The sequence below is a fragment of the Cyprinus carpio genome, chromosome A9, assembly GCF_018340385.1.
Source record: "Cyprinus carpio isolate SPL01 chromosome A9, ASM1834038v1, whole genome shotgun sequence".
Lineage (NCBI taxonomy): Eukaryota > Metazoa > Chordata > Actinopteri > Cypriniformes > Cyprinidae > Cyprinus > Cyprinus carpio.
In genome coordinates this window covers 6,213,014-6,228,258 of record NC_056580.1, presented here as the reverse complement: position 1 = coordinate 6,228,258, position 15,245 = coordinate 6,213,014, and the positions used below count along the sequence as shown (strand labels likewise).

The window sequence follows — 15,245 nt, the reverse complement described above, 5'->3', positions numbered from 1 at the left end:
CATTTTTATTTTTTAATTTCCTCTTATGTTGTAAATTATTTTTCCCTTACATTTTCAGGTGCCATTTTTACTGTCTTGCATTTTTTATTTTTATCCTTACGTATGTGAAAAGGCCTGACAAGTATTTGTGCAGTGCCTCCTGCACAAATGAGTTGCACTTTGGTAACTGATGGTTTGTTACGATACACAGGTGACAGGGATAACATGGCCAGTCGGTCTATGTCTCCAGGCAGCAAGCATCGTCAAGAGAGTCGATCCTCCAAAACGGACAGTCACTCTAGCCGATCTGTTGACCAGGTGAAGAGCAAGAACAATGAGAGTCTATCTGCCAGTGAGGCCCTTATTCTCAAATCAGACACCGGCAAACTGCGGTCTGACTCTCACAGCCGCTCACATTCCCCTAACCACAACACTCTACAAGCCCTGAAAGCTGATGGCCGAACCCCAGGTCTGAGGGCTGAGTCTCCGAACTCTGGCTCCCGTTCCTCCTCACCCAAACAGAAAACTTTAAATTCGGGCAGATCTAGCCCTTCCAGCAACAGTTCCCCACGTTCTTCCTCTCCTCATGATAAGAACCTGCCCTCTAAAGTTAGTCCTTCTTCTAAAGCTCACCTGGACCCTCCACGTGAGAGATCTAAATCTGATTCTTATACGCTAGACCCTGACACTCTTAGAAAGAAGAAGGTTCCTCTCATGGAACCTCTGAGGGGCAGGTCTACATCTCCCAAGCCAAAAATTTCACCCAAAGAGAGCAAAGGAGGAAGCAGCAATGCCGAGAACCGAGCCCCATCTCCTCATGTAGTTCAGGAAAACCTCCACAGTGAAGTAGTGGAGGTGTGTAGGTCCAGCACCTTGCTATCCAACGATGAAGCCAATGATGAGAATGCAGAGTTGCACAATGCTGAAGAGGGCTCCTCCAAGGTCCACTTTAGTATCGGAAAAGCCCCAGTCAAGGAGGAACTCGAAAGTCGTTCTTCACCCAAAGTCAGCCGTAAAACCTCCAGCAGGCATGTGAGACCCAAAAAAGACAAATCAGGGCCACTCTTTAAGGGTGAAAACGTGCGTCCCACTGAACCCGCCAAGCAGGCCATGTCACCTTCTGTTGCAGAATGTGCCCGTGCTGTTTTTGCTGCCTTCCTGTGGCATGAGGGCATAGTGCATGATGCCATGGCATGTTCTTCCTTCCTCAAGTTCAATCCTGAGTTGACCAAAGAACATGCACCCATCCGTAATTCTCTCAGCTGCCAGCAGGGTTTTGAGGAGAAGGAGAGCAAACTGAAGAACCGTCACTCTCTAGAGATCTCCTCGGCACTCAACATGTTCAACATATCACCACATGGCCCAGACATTTCCAAGATGGGTAGCATCAACAAGAACAAGGTTCTGTCCATGCTAAAAGAGCCACCCTTGCCTGAGAAGTGCGAGGATGGAAAAAGTGAGGCGGTCTCCTATGAGATGTCCAGCCACTCCTCCATGAGGTCTAAGTCTATCTTGCCTCTCACCCTTCAGCACCTAGTTGCCTTCTGGGAGGACATATCCATGGCTACCATAAAAGCGGCTACACAGAATATGATCTTCCCGAGTCCAGGGTCCAGTGCTATCCTTAAAAAGAAGGAAAATGAAAAGGACAGCAAGAAGACCAAGAAAGAGAAGAAGAAGAAGGAGAAAGCGGAGGTTCGCCCCAGGGGGAACCTCTTTGGGGAGATGGCTCAATTAGCTATGGGAGGCCCAGAGAAGGATACCATCTGTGAGCTGTGTGGAGAGTCTCACCCATACCCTGTTACCTACCACATGAGACAGGCCCACCCAGGTACAGTGCGTCAATTCTTGGGTCTTACTCCATTCTGATTTATTTAGAGCAGTTCAAAGGTTATACAGTCCAGTAGATGAAGCTTATCATCAGTTCTTTGTATTGTGTTCTTTCAGGGTGTGGGCGGTATGCTGGAGGTCAGGGCTATAACAGTATTGGTCACTTTTGTGGAGGCTGGGCTGGTAATTGTGGAGATGGAGGGATTGGAGGAAGCACCTGGTACTTGGTGTGTGATCGTTGTAGAGAGAAGTACCTGAGAGATAAACAAACAGCTGCCAGAGAAAAGGTATACCTGTCACAACCAATGTAGGGAGATGCATAATATCTGTAGATATCGCATGTCTAAAACAGTGTATAATTCTTTCTTGGGTTCAACCCTGTGGTTCTTGGATCAGGTTAAGCAGTCAAGGAAGAAACCTCTTCAGGTGAAAACCCCACGGGCTCTGCCCACGATGGAGGCCCACCAAGTGATCCGTGCCAATGCACTGTACCTGCTGTCTCTGAGCAGTGCCGCTGAGCCAAGTCTACTTTGCCATCACCCACCTAAACCCTTCCACGCACATCTGCCCAGCCTCAAAGAGGGAGTGTCTGAGGAACTACCCAACAAGATGGGCTGCCTCTATCTGCAAACGCTAGCCCGGTAAATACCTTGTGTTCACCTTGATCACCATGGGCTGCATTGCTGAAGTAATTCAATGTATTGGATATCTCATGGAGTCTTTCTCAATGACCTTTTTGCAGCCAACACACTGAGAACTTTGGGGCCTATCAAGATGACAACCTGTTTCAAGATGAGATGCGTTACCTGCGTTCTACGTCAGTCCCTGCTCCCTACATCTCAGTCACTCCAGATGCCTGCCCCAATGTTTTTGAAGAGAAAGGAAGTAACATGAAGTCCATGCCCCCAAGGTACTCTAACAAGCTTCCCACCTCCCAAAGTACTGTGTCCTATAAACATTTTATGGTTTGGATATGCCTATTATGTCTTTATGACTTCTTCATTTTTTATTATTTTTTTTTATTTACTTACTTTGTTCCTTTAGTTTGGAGACAAGTCCAATCACAGATAGTGACACAGCCAAGCGGACAGTCTTCCAGCGCTCATATTCAGTGGTTGCCTCTGAGTATGATAAGCAGCACTCAGCCTCCCCAGCACGGGTCAAAGCAGTACCAAGACGCAGGGTACACAGCGGAGATGCAGGTAATGTTGTGTCACTTTGTACAACACAGTTACCAATGTCTAATTAATTCAGCTAATTGTTACAATAATGACAGTACCAGTACAGAATTTTACTATTGTGATAATTTACAATTCAAAAGTTGAGTTAAACATTTTAAATGTGAGTTAATTTCTGCTGGTCTCTACAAGTTGGGTCATCTCTGCTTCGTCACCCTTCTCCCGAGTTGTCTCGACTGATCTCAGCCCATGGCTCTCTCAGCAAGGGTGAAAGGAACTTCCAGTGGCCTGTGCTGGCATTTGTTATCCAGCATCATGATCTAGAGGGTCTGGAGGTGGCTATGAAACATGCACTCCGCAAATCAGCCTGCAGGGTGTTTGCCATGGAGGTCAGCGATATACTCTTTTAGACATTCTCTCTGGCCTTCTGCCTTCTTTCATTCCTCTTCTTATTGTCCCAAATTGTACAGTCATAGACAGACATCGTTGAATATTAACTATGAATTAACTGTGGGTTCCCACGATCATGAAAAAACCTGCAAACTTAAGGGGATTTCAAAACTGTGATTATGTCTGGAAAATTCTATAGTAATAATAAATATAGTAAATGAGATTTAAAGTCCTTTTTTTTTTTTTTTTTTTTTTTAGATTTTAGCTGTTGTTTTGTTTTGTTTTTTATCAGTTTTTTTTATTAATGCAGTCACTGCAAAGACATCCTTATTCAGATATCACAATTGACTAGAAAAGTAATGGAAATTTAGTCAGAAGAAGTTCTGGGAACTCTTAACAAACCTTTTGTTCTGTGTTTCCATCTCAGGCTTTTAATTGGCTGCTGTGTAATGTTACCCAAACCACCTCCCTCCACGATATCCTGTGGCACTTTGTGGCGTCTCTGACTCCATCTCCCTTTGAGACGGAAGAGGAGGAGGATGAAGAGAACAAAGGGAACAAGGAGAACCTCGAGCAGGTGTGGCCTTACGACAGCACGGCTAATGGTTTATTAATAAGTCACTATTCACTTGAAATGAACAGAGGTTTTCCTCTTTTCTTGCAGGAGAAGGATTTAGGTGTCTGTGAGCACCCCCTGTCTGACATTCTCATTGCTGGCGAGGCGGCTCACCCGCTGCCCCACACCTTCCACCGTCTGCTCCAGACCATCTCTGACCTCATGATGTCACTTCCCAGTGGAAGCTCACTTCAGCAGATGGCTCTGAGGTATCTTCTGTCTGTTCACAGAGACACTGTTAGCAATCTAGCAATCTTAGTAGCCACATAGCAATATGCTACATAACACCCGGAACGCTTTAGCAACCACATAATAGCACCCTAGCAACAGCATAGGTACCTGGTGATGGCAAATTTTGCACATGCAAGCTCAACTTACATTGCTTTCATAAATGTATAAATCTAGTATTTCTTTGGCTGTTTGACTAGATGTTGGAGTCTTAAATTCAAACAATCAGATCATCAGTTCCTGCACCAGAGTAACGTGTTTCACCACATCAACAACATCCTGTCCAAATCAGATGATGGGGACAGTGAGGAGAGTTTTAACATCAGTGTACAGTCGGGATACGAAGCGATTAGTCAGGTTGGAAACTTTTCATTAACTTCACCTGTGTTGATTGACAAGAATTTCTTTCCTGTTGCTTTTACGTGTATGCATTTGGCAGAAGCTTTTATCTAAATTGGCCCACATTGCAATGAAGGTATACCTTTTACATGTACTGCAGGAACTTTGTGTGGTGACCTGTCTGAAAGATCTGACCAGCGTGGTAGACATTAAAACGTCCAGCCGACCAGCCATGATTGGCAGCCTGACTGATGGCTCCACTGAGACGTTCTGGGAGTCTGGAGACGAAGATAAGAACAAAACAAAGAGCATCACTATCAGCTGTGTCAAAGGCATCAATGCGTCATATGTCTCTGTCCATGTTGACAACTCGCGTGACATTGGAGTGAGTTCGCGAACTATTGTTCTCTGTTTTTCTGTCCGTTCTTAGTCAGTCAGTATATTAATGTGCTGTATACATTTTATGAAGTGCATAAGGTCTATATAACCTTCAGACTTTCAGATATGACATTGTCTGACAATTTTCTAGTTTGAATGAATTGTTTAGTAATGTTTTTGTATTTATACATGTATCTGTAAACAGCTAGTGATTTATATAACCTGTGTTCCGTCAGAATAAAGTCACGTCAATGATATTCCTTTGTGGGAAGGCTGTGGAAGATCTCTGCAGAATCAAACAGGTGGGACTTAAATCAAAGAGTGAATGTTTTTACAATTTGGTAAAAAAAAAAAAAAAAAAAAAAAATGTTCACGCACCCTTTTATCAATACTTCTGCATATGACATTAATTCAGTTTGAAAAAGGCAGTACACTCATAGTCCGACAACCAAAATGCTCATCAAAGCATGTCTGCATGGAAATAACCAGATCAGTCTGGGGTCCCTTAAGGCCTCCAGGGTTGTTTCACTGAAAGGACTTTTTGTTGTCTCAGATTGACTTGGACTCAAGGCACATGGGCTGGGTGACCAGCGAACTGCCTGGAGGAGACCATCATGTGATCAAGATCGAGCTTAAGGGTCCTGAGAACACGCTTAGGGTACGGCAGGTCAAAGTGCTTGGTTGGAAGGAGGGCGAGAGCATCAAGATTGCTGGGCAGATATCAGCCAGTGTAACTCAGCAGAAGAACTGCGAGGCTGAGACGCTGCGTGTCTTCCGCCTCATTACATCACAGGTAAGCACAAAGGCACAAAGCGCAGTAAGGTTGCATCATTAGTTTCAGTACCACTGTACATCAGACGCAGCAGTGTAAAACACCCGTCCACAGGTAGTGTTTAAAGAAAGGCTAAAGTCATTTTTATGTGTTTGTGTAGGTATTTGGGAAACTTATTTGCAGTGATGCAGAACCAACACCAGAACAAGAAGAGAAGAACCTGCTCTCCTCACCTGAGGGTGAAGACAAAGTCAGTCCCAGAATCTGTTGTGTTTGGTGGCTCATTACAACCATTGCTCAATGCCATATCAAGCGCTGAAGCATAAGATGACGTTGTTCAAATTATGTTTTTGCTAATGTTTTGTCTTCAGGCTCCATCTGATGCAGACTTGAAGGAGCACATGGTTGGCATCATCTTCAGCAGGAGCAAACTGACCAACCTTCAGAAACAGGTAACACCATCGAAACTACTCTCAGCTCTCTATTAAATAGAGCGAGCTGCCTAAAAATCCATCCAAGATAACCAAAGATACGTTGAGAAAATGGTGTTGGTGGAGGGTTGAATGCAAACCTGTCAGATTACCTCCTGTCTCATTCACCACTGAGAAAACTTTACAGTACAAAGTGCATAATATTACAATAATAACGCCTTCCATTCTTGCTCGGTCTGCAATAGTGTAATGGAACACAGACCGAGGGATACAATTGGATGTACCTTTTATGAATGTATCTTCCACAGACGATATAAATACATTTATACCACTTAACTTAGTGATTGCTATCGTGACCTGAAAAGACTTTCTACCAGCTTAACAAAAAATGTTTTTGAACCAAATTATACCCTGCCTTTAAGTCATGACCTATCAAATACTGTTGCTTTGTCCAAGCCTCTTTAAGAATACTCAATTCAGAATCTCAACAGCTGTTTATGAGCATTATTTATAGCACATATATAAGCTCTAAGATTTAAAAAAAAAATGTGAACACTACAGTCTCTGTTCTACATCCATTACTTATGAGGTTCCATTTCAGGCTGTGGACAGCCAGCCTTTCCCTGTTCACAAGTCTCTGTAAATTGCCAGTTACTTCACACCTCACTGTTTGCCTCCTCAGGTATGTGCCCATATCGTCCAGGCCATCCGTATGGAGGCCACACGAGTGCGGGAGGAATGGGAGCACGCCATTTCCAGCAAGGAGAACGCCAACTCTCAGCCGAGTGATGACGACGCCTCCTCTGATGCTTACTGCTTTGAGCTGTTGTCTATGGTGCTGGCCTTGAGTGGATCTAATGTTGGGCGGCAGTACCTGGCCCAGCAGCTCACCCTACTGCAGGACCTCTTCTCCCTCCTTCACACCGCCTCGCCACGCGTCCAGAGACAGGTTTGTGAATGCATCGTGAACTGCTCGTCCTGAACTTGACTTTCTAAAATCAGGATCTGGAAAACAACACTGTTCTTGCCATGCAGGTGACATCACTGCTCAGACGCGTTCTTCCTGAGGTCACTCCCATGCGCCTGGCCAGCGTCATCGGCGTAAAGGCTCTACCACCAGCAGACATCAGTGACATCATCCACTCCACCGAGAAGAGTGACTGGAGCAAGCTGGGCATTTTAGATATGTTTCTGGGCTGCATCGCTAAGGCCCTCACTGTGCAGCTCAAGGCGAAGGGCACCACTATAGTTGGCACAGCTGGCATGGCTGCAGGCAAAGGAGTCACTACAGTCACCCTACCCATGATCTTCAACTCAAGGTCAGCTTGCTCGCATTCTGCCATTGTTAGATTTCATTTGAAAATGACATGCCCCCGCATCATATTTGCTGAATGAAATCCAATACTTGTAATTTAGGGGTGTTCATTCCAAAAATACTGCCTTTTTTGCTCTAGCACATGATACATTTTCACTAAATATGTGCATTTCGTAGCATTTTTGCTTTCGACAACTATTTGTAAGGTGAAGAAGTCCTCGCCAGAAAAACATGCCAAAAAGACATGATTCTAATCTTCCTCTGAGCCAGATTCAAATGATTTGTTTAATTCTCAGCCGATCTGAAGGCTTGTTATTTTAGGCTGAATCCTCATTTTAATTTTTTCCACTTATTTGCAGATTTTAAGTTAAATTATACATTTTTAATACTACTTTTTATCATTTGAAACTTTTGGCAATTTACTGCTTTTGTTATTTTTACAAGTGCAGTAAATCTGATATATAAATATATGGGTCAAAGATGAAAAGGGGTTTTCAAGCATTAAAACAATACATTTAATTAAGCTTTATTTTTTTTCTGTACATTAGAATGTGTCCTGCTTAATTAAATGTATTTATTTTATTTATTTTTTTGGAGAAAAAAATATGACTCATTTTTATGATGCAAATCACTTTTTTTTTTTAAATGCAGGGTCTGAAATGATCTTATTAAGGGTCTGAAATGAACTTTAAGGGAATAAATATATTTAACTTTCTGTTGATTTTTTTTGTCTGTTTGTGCAGCTACATACGTCGTGGAGTAAGTCACTGGTGGATGAAGGGCTCCACTCCTCCTCAGATCGCTGAGATTATCATTAAACTTGTCAAAGACATGGCTGCTGTGAGTAATGATGGCTCATCTAATAATAAACAGCATTTCTGTCTCAACAATATGCAGCGGATTTGCTGTTCAGCTTCATGTTTGTAATCTTGCACTGTGTCACTTGATCTCCTGTAGATGTGTGTTCATGAATTTCATCATTTAAGAGTCTTTTTACCCCAGGGTCACCTCTCGGATGCCTGGTCCAGGGTGACTAAGAATGCTATTGCTGAGACCATCATTGCACTCACTAAGATGGAAGAGGAGCATCGCTGTCCAGTGCGCTGCATCGCCACCACTCGGGTACGACTCACTGCACACACTTCATCTGTCACAAGTGAACATTTGCCAACTAGGTCAGTATTACTCAGGATCCTTCAGCTGGAGGGATCAGGGGTGATTAGTGGGTGGAGTTTACCAGTCATGTGATCTTATTCAGGTCAGCAGCAGAATGGAATGCAATATCAACTGATTGCTTTTAGGCTCCCACAGTCATGGAATCCTGGGAATGTGTACATCTTGAATTTAAATTTCGAATTGTTCTGCTTCCTCTCGTCAGTTATGGCTCGCATTGGCCTCTCTGTGTGTGCTGGATCAGGACCACGTGGACCGACTGTCTTCAGGGCGCTGGATGGGCAAAGACGGGCAGCAGAAGCAGATGGTATGGCACATTGGGTCTAATAGCTACAAAGCACAATCGGTGCAAAGGTACAGAAGTCCTTCTGCCGAGAATGAGCTCTTTACTTCTTCAACCCGACTTTTAATTTGCAGCCCATGTGTGATAACCATGACGACGGGGAGACGGCAGCCATCATTCTGTGTAATGCTTGTGGAAACCTGTGCACTGACTGCGACCGCTTCCTCCATCTCCACCGCCGCACACGATCCCACCAGAGACAGGTGAACATATCGAATCACCTGATTACTGTCTGGTTGTCCATATGACATCATGTTAGAGTTTATATAATAAATGCTGCTTTAAAAAAATATATGGTACCAAGACTATTACGGTATATCATAATAATAGTTATAAGAAAAAAATATATACAGTAAATATATATATATATATATTTTGTTTTATGTTCTACATTTATGTTTTGTTCTATAGAAGTACTGTAAGAATTGATAATGAAATTACGATGGGAAATAATTATGTGGAGTTTGAATTAGAAAAAAGGATAATTTTACATTTTTTCATAACACATTGCATGGTATGCTCAGGTCTTTAAGGAGGAGGAAGAGGCCATTAAGGTGGACCTACATGAAGGCTGTGGTAGAACCAAACTCTTTTGGCTCATGGCATTGGCTGATTCTAAGACCATGAAGGCAATGGTGGAGTTCCGCGAGCACACAGGTGACTTCCACATTTCATAATAGTGTTTAATAATGTTGAGAGTAGAGAAGAGGGGGAAGTGGGAATGGTGCAAATGGGGCTCGAACTTTGTCCATCTAAACACTGCTGTGTTCATTTTTATCAAGACAGTATTTTCCCTCTAAATTTTTTCATTGAATTTTTTTTAGAGCTTTATTTTTCAAAACATCAAAAAATTTGAGCATGGCGCTAGCAACACCAAGATCATTGGTTCAGTTCCCAGGGAAAGCAAGAACTGATCGAATGTGTGCCTGCAAGTCATCAAATGCATGAATGTAAAAGTACATTTAATTCTAAGTCGGAATAGTTACGCCTGTTACCGATAAAATCAAAAACGTATATACAAAATTAGCTGCAAGTAATGTGCAAGATATCAAAACACAATACATTTTCTGCAGTATTTTAATATATATTATATTTCACATCTCTTACTGTAGATTTTTAAATATTGCCTTTAGGGTTTTTGAAAGTGTTTTCTTCACTACAGTGTCTACAGAAGCACTACATAAGCCTGGAACAGAATATTATGAAATACGTTAAATGTTAGATAACAGATAAAAAAAAGAGAGCAATTCACAACAGGGATTCTTTTGCCCTCACAATTTAAATACCTGCAGCATTTTAGTCACTATTGGCAGCATTTGTGCCCTGAGCCCTGCATAATTTCTGACATCTAACCGCTAGGCCACAGCTGTGAAATGTCCTATTTTCAGGATCCTTCTTTATTTGACTAGTGCCTGGTTATAGCTAAAATGGCATTATTGTACTGTCCTTCAGGTAAACCAGCATCCAGCAGTTCAGACGTCTGCCGCTTCTGTGGCACCAGGAACGGCACAGAGCTGTCTGCAGTAGGAAGTGTATGTTCAGACCAAGACTGTCAGGTATTCACTCAGAATGTCACTTTTTTTTTTGGCAGAATGATATGCTTTTTTACACTGTTAAATGTTTCACTGGAATTCAGTGATCTCACAAGCATTCTGGTGTGTTTGAATTCTTGTGTAGGAGTACGCAAAGCTGGCCTGCAGTAAGACTCATCCGTGCGGTCACCCGTGTGGAGGGGTTAAAAATGAAGAGCTGTGTCTGCCCTGTTTACATGGTTGTGACAAAACCGCAGTCTGTCTGAAACAGGACGCTGACGATATGTGCATGATTTGCTTCACTGAGGCTCTGTCTGCTGCGCCGGCAATCCAGGTACAGCAGAATACTGTCACTGCGTCTGATGGCATTAAGAGGATATAGAATCACATACATACAGGAGATCAGCATGTAACTGTCTGTCCTGGTTTATTTGCAGCTGGACTGCAGTCACGTGTTCCATCTTCAGTGCACAAGAAGGGTTCTGGACAACCGCTGGCTTGGGCCCAGGATAACCTTCGGGTTCATGTCTTGCCCTATTTGCAAGGTAAACAAGCTAGTCTGGACTCACTTTGAGTTAAAGGTCAGGCTGAATGATTAATATGAATAAAATCAAAATCACACTATTGCTTTGTGTGATTATCTAATTGCAAAGATTGTATTTTAATTAGACACGTGCTGCGTCAAAGTGAAGGAGCGAGCAGCTCATAATCCAGTGTTTTCAGAGTCTCAGGGCAGCTCAGTTCACAGTAAATAAAAAAAACTTATTTGGGAACGCAACATGCACCCATCTCACAAAACTGAGAAGCTACAAGGGCTCCCTCCACCAAATAAAAGCTTGATGGTTTCATTTTTGAAAATAAAGTAATATAAGACATAAATATCATTATTGTAATTTTACAGTTACAAGAATTATTTTTCTTAAATACTTGATTTTTACTTGATAATAGTAGAACAGTAATTGTTCTTAGTTTTTTTCATATTATAATTTAATAATGTAAATCATACTTAAATAATAATAGCAATTATAATAATCAATATTTTATATTTATATAATCACAAAATATTTAGGGATGCACCAAAATTTTGCCTGCCTAAAATTATCAGCCGAAAATGGCATTTTCGGTTTTTGGCCAGAGGAGAAAAAGGCCGAAAATGTATGTCCACGGTGATTATTTCAATGATTTTAATCATTAAAATTATTGAGTTAAATTAAGAAGTCTTACAAAATTATTTTATATTATTTAATAAAATATTAAAAACCATTTTCTGTTTAAAAAACAAAACAGCAAACTCGAAAACAGTTTTCTTTTTAATCATATAAATTTTTTTTTTTTTTTTTGCAAAAATCACAATTATCCCCTCCACGCCTAAATCGTGCAGCCCTAGTTAATGGAATAATTCAGCTAGTGAAAATTCTGTCATTTTATTCGTCATGTTCCAAACCTAAATGTGACTGACTTTCTACCATAAAAGAAGTATGTTTGAGTGACTAAATAATGACAGAATTTAAATTTTTGGTGAAGAATTCTGCTCTAAGTCTGCATGTAACACACCCTATCTAGCTTTAATACGTTATTGCTCTAATTGTAAAAGTTAAATCCATGCATATGTTTTTTTTATCTTTATTAATCACAAAGATATTCCAGTGGAACGACAGTCCTCTCTCTGGTCACATACTGTGTGTCAGACTTCTCCAGTCGTTAAGTCCTCGATCATTTATACTTCTCTGTTCTTCATGAACCAAAGCCAGACTAAACTCTTCCTCCATTCCTCTAACTAAGATGCTGCTCATGATATCTAACAGCTGATGACCTGCCACTTGATGCGTCTTTCTTGTTTTGCGTCTTCATTTTAGAACAAAATAAACCACTCCGTCCTAAAAGATCTGCTCGACCCCATCAAAGAGCTGTATGAGGACGTGAGGAGGAAGGCTTTAATGAGAGTGGAGTACGAAGGACTGCACAAGAGTGAAGCCATCACAACGTCTGGAGCTCGATTCTACAACAACCCCGCTGGATTTGCCATGAACAGATATGCTTACTACGTCTGCTTCAAGTGCAAAAAGGTTCGATCTTTTGTTTTGTGTAGTGTTCACATACCTCGAGTGGAACACAGAAGCAGTTTTAAACAATCCTGCTTTTATATGATGGCTGAGGAAGCTTTCAGAAAGAGAACAGTTGGGTTTGACTGAACTGCCCCTTTAAGGATGTCTCTGTTTACTATGAATAGAATGGAAAAACACGGTTGACAAAAACGATTAAATGCAGCTCACTCCTGTAGAGCAGGAGCTATTTGCCAGCATGAAATGAGATTTAGAATGACCTGCTGCCATGATAAAGCCATTTCTCCAGCTGTAGTGCTAACAGTGTGACCTCTGACTCATCCAGGCCTATTTTGGGGGAGAAGCTCGCTGTGATGCCGAAGCAGGACAAGGTGACGATTATGATCCCCGTGAGCTCATCTGTGGTGCGTGCTCAGATGTATCCAGAGCACAGGTCAGTGGGACAACAGTGTTTGAGGGAACAAAGAAACAAGGCACATTTCATTTTTGTTTACGATTCTGTTTTTAACACAATAGAGAGCTGCAGAAATTAGTCCAGAAATCCAGTTCCGTCGTCCCAAAGTCAATGGCTTTTTAAATTAGTTTATGGTTAATCATGCGATTGACGACTTGTAATGTCGAATCACAGCGAAACGGAGAGAAAGAGAGAGTTTGCTATAGAATGAGGTTGTTTAGAGCTTTTTCTTTTTCCTGCAGATGTGCTCTAAACACGGGACAGATTTCCTGGAATATAAATGTCGTTACTGTTGCTCAGTGGCTGTGTTCTTCTGCTTTGGGACGACACATTTTTGCAACGCCTGTCATGATGATTTCCAGAGGATGACCAGCGTCCCAAAAGAAGAGCTGCCTCATTGTCCTGCTGGTACAACACTTCATACATGTTATAAGTGCTTGCATTAAAACTCCCCACCACCATGTTTGGTTTGTCAGGAACTCATGTATCATCCTTCTCTTGTTGCATTAGGCCTTTGTTTAATGACAAGCTGTTTGCAACAATGACACATTTCATTCATTTTCATTCTCCCCTCACAGGACCAAAAGGAAAACAGTTAGAAGGAAGCGAGTGTCCCCTGCATGTGGTCCATCCTCCCACCGGAGAGGAGTTCGCTCTGGGCTGCGGCGTGTGTAGAAATGCCCATACCTTCTAAACATCTACATTGATCTCTATATATATTCACCCTCCTGTGGCAGCCGACTCCCTCTTCAGCGCGGGAGGAGATTTGATTTACGTGACGGTTTTGAGGGGGCTGTGACGGGCCGCTGTGCTCCAGCGTGCATCCTCCCACTCTTCAGATGCTGAAGAATGAAAAAAAGAACAAAAAAAAAATAATAATGTGACGTGTTTGCATGCAGCCGTTGTAACCCTGCGGCTTGTATAAACGTTGCACACCTCCTGACCACTGAAGGGTAACAATGCACGGAGGATTTTGGGATCCGAGACCACACGGATGGGCCACGATTTCCGCTTCTCGAATACAGATTTAAGATTTTATTGTTGTATGTAAACTGACTTTGTTTTCGTAATCCTGTACAGTATTCCTTCACTTTGGAGTGCATCACGATTTGACGGATAAAGATTCAAAAGCTATAAGAGGACTTTAGAATGTGATGCTGGAGGAAAATAGTGTACGATTTATCTAATCTTGTATATAATGACAGTAACCCTTCATATGTGTATTCCGGCGTTGCTACTCTCTTCACTTCAGTTTCGTTTGATATTCTGGGTTATGTTTTGAGCCAGAACTTTTAATGAAGTGCAATACTGGGTGTGCCTCCTCGCAGATGTAAACATATGGAATGTATGTCAATAAAGCCACTGTACATTTTTATACAGTGATACACACGCTGTTGTGTTTTCCCCGGCAAGTGTGCTATCATTTCTGTAGTCAGGTCGTTATCGAGGGCCTTGTTGTCTGCGGTGTCTGCCCTTTTGTCTCAATGACGTGGTATAAACCCCTGTTTGCTGTTATTTTAAAACGAAGGTGAGTATGTTCTGCTCTTGTATTGTAAGAACACGACTCCTTGGGGCCAGTCTTCACACCAAATCAAAGGACCGGGACGCAAAACGAGATATATTAGAAATTGTGGCTATTTAGTGGTTGTTTTTGGAGGCATATATAGGGAGGATTGTTTGTGAGGTGTGATTAACAGCTGCTGTAAAAGACAAAAAAAAAATGCAACTTGTGAATCTGCTTTGTATTATTATCTGTGGATGGAGCTGAGTAGTGATAATAAACCGGGTTCTCTGTTCAGCAAGGTACATTACGAAAGGAGCGTCCTGTGCTTTTCTTTCACGTCTCATTCACTCCTGGAACTGAAAATGAAAGTCAGTGGCGCGCAGAGCTTGGCGACCCGAAAATTAGCATTATATTTTCCATTTTTATCATGTTTGCAATAAATAAATAAAAACAGACGGCACACCTAACACCGAAATTACCTATAAAATACGTTTGAAATATTAAATGCACTTGTAAGTAAACTGGCGCATTTGTAAACACAATATTAATGACAACATTTGTCACGTGCTGCGTGTTATCTTTCTCCGCGTTCTCTCGCTGAGGCGCGAGCAAACACTGAGACACTAGCGAATGCCTGTACGAGTTCCTATTAGCATGTCACTCACATACTAATAATTAGAACCACGTATTAAAAGCGTATACTTATGAATGTCTAATTTA

General features: G+C 41.9%; 1 protein-coding gene across 1 annotated transcript in view; it reads left to right on the top strand.

Moving 5' to 3' along the window:
- LOC109095687 (E3 ubiquitin-protein ligase MYCBP2-like) overlaps positions 1-14,837 on the top strand; it is an 85,655-nt gene extending 70,818 nt beyond the window's left edge. Inside the window, 28 exon segments of the mRNA XM_042763276.1 lie at positions 191-1,810; positions 1,927-2,096; positions 2,206-2,450; positions 2,552-2,719; positions 2,854-3,011; positions 3,180-3,376; positions 3,805-3,954; positions 4,042-4,202; positions 4,422-4,578; positions 4,721-4,945; positions 5,175-5,240; positions 5,492-5,731; positions 5,871-5,960; positions 6,082-6,162; positions 6,824-7,090; positions 7,177-7,460; positions 8,200-8,296; positions 8,459-8,578; positions 8,835-8,936; positions 9,047-9,175; positions 9,497-9,629; positions 10,425-10,528; positions 10,650-10,838; positions 10,942-11,049; positions 12,361-12,570; positions 12,893-13,000; positions 13,264-13,429; positions 13,600-14,837. Coding sequence (XP_042619210.1) covers positions 191-1,810; positions 1,927-2,096; positions 2,206-2,450; positions 2,552-2,719; positions 2,854-3,011; positions 3,180-3,376; positions 3,805-3,954; positions 4,042-4,202; positions 4,422-4,578; positions 4,721-4,945; positions 5,175-5,240; positions 5,492-5,731; positions 5,871-5,960; positions 6,082-6,162; positions 6,824-7,090; positions 7,177-7,460; positions 8,200-8,296; positions 8,459-8,578; positions 8,835-8,936; positions 9,047-9,175; positions 9,497-9,629; positions 10,425-10,528; positions 10,650-10,838; positions 10,942-11,049; positions 12,361-12,570; positions 12,893-13,000; positions 13,264-13,429; positions 13,600-13,715 — 5,861 coding nt within the window. The 3' untranslated portion in view covers positions 13,716-14,837.
- Positions 14,838-15,245: the final 408 nt, after the last annotated feature.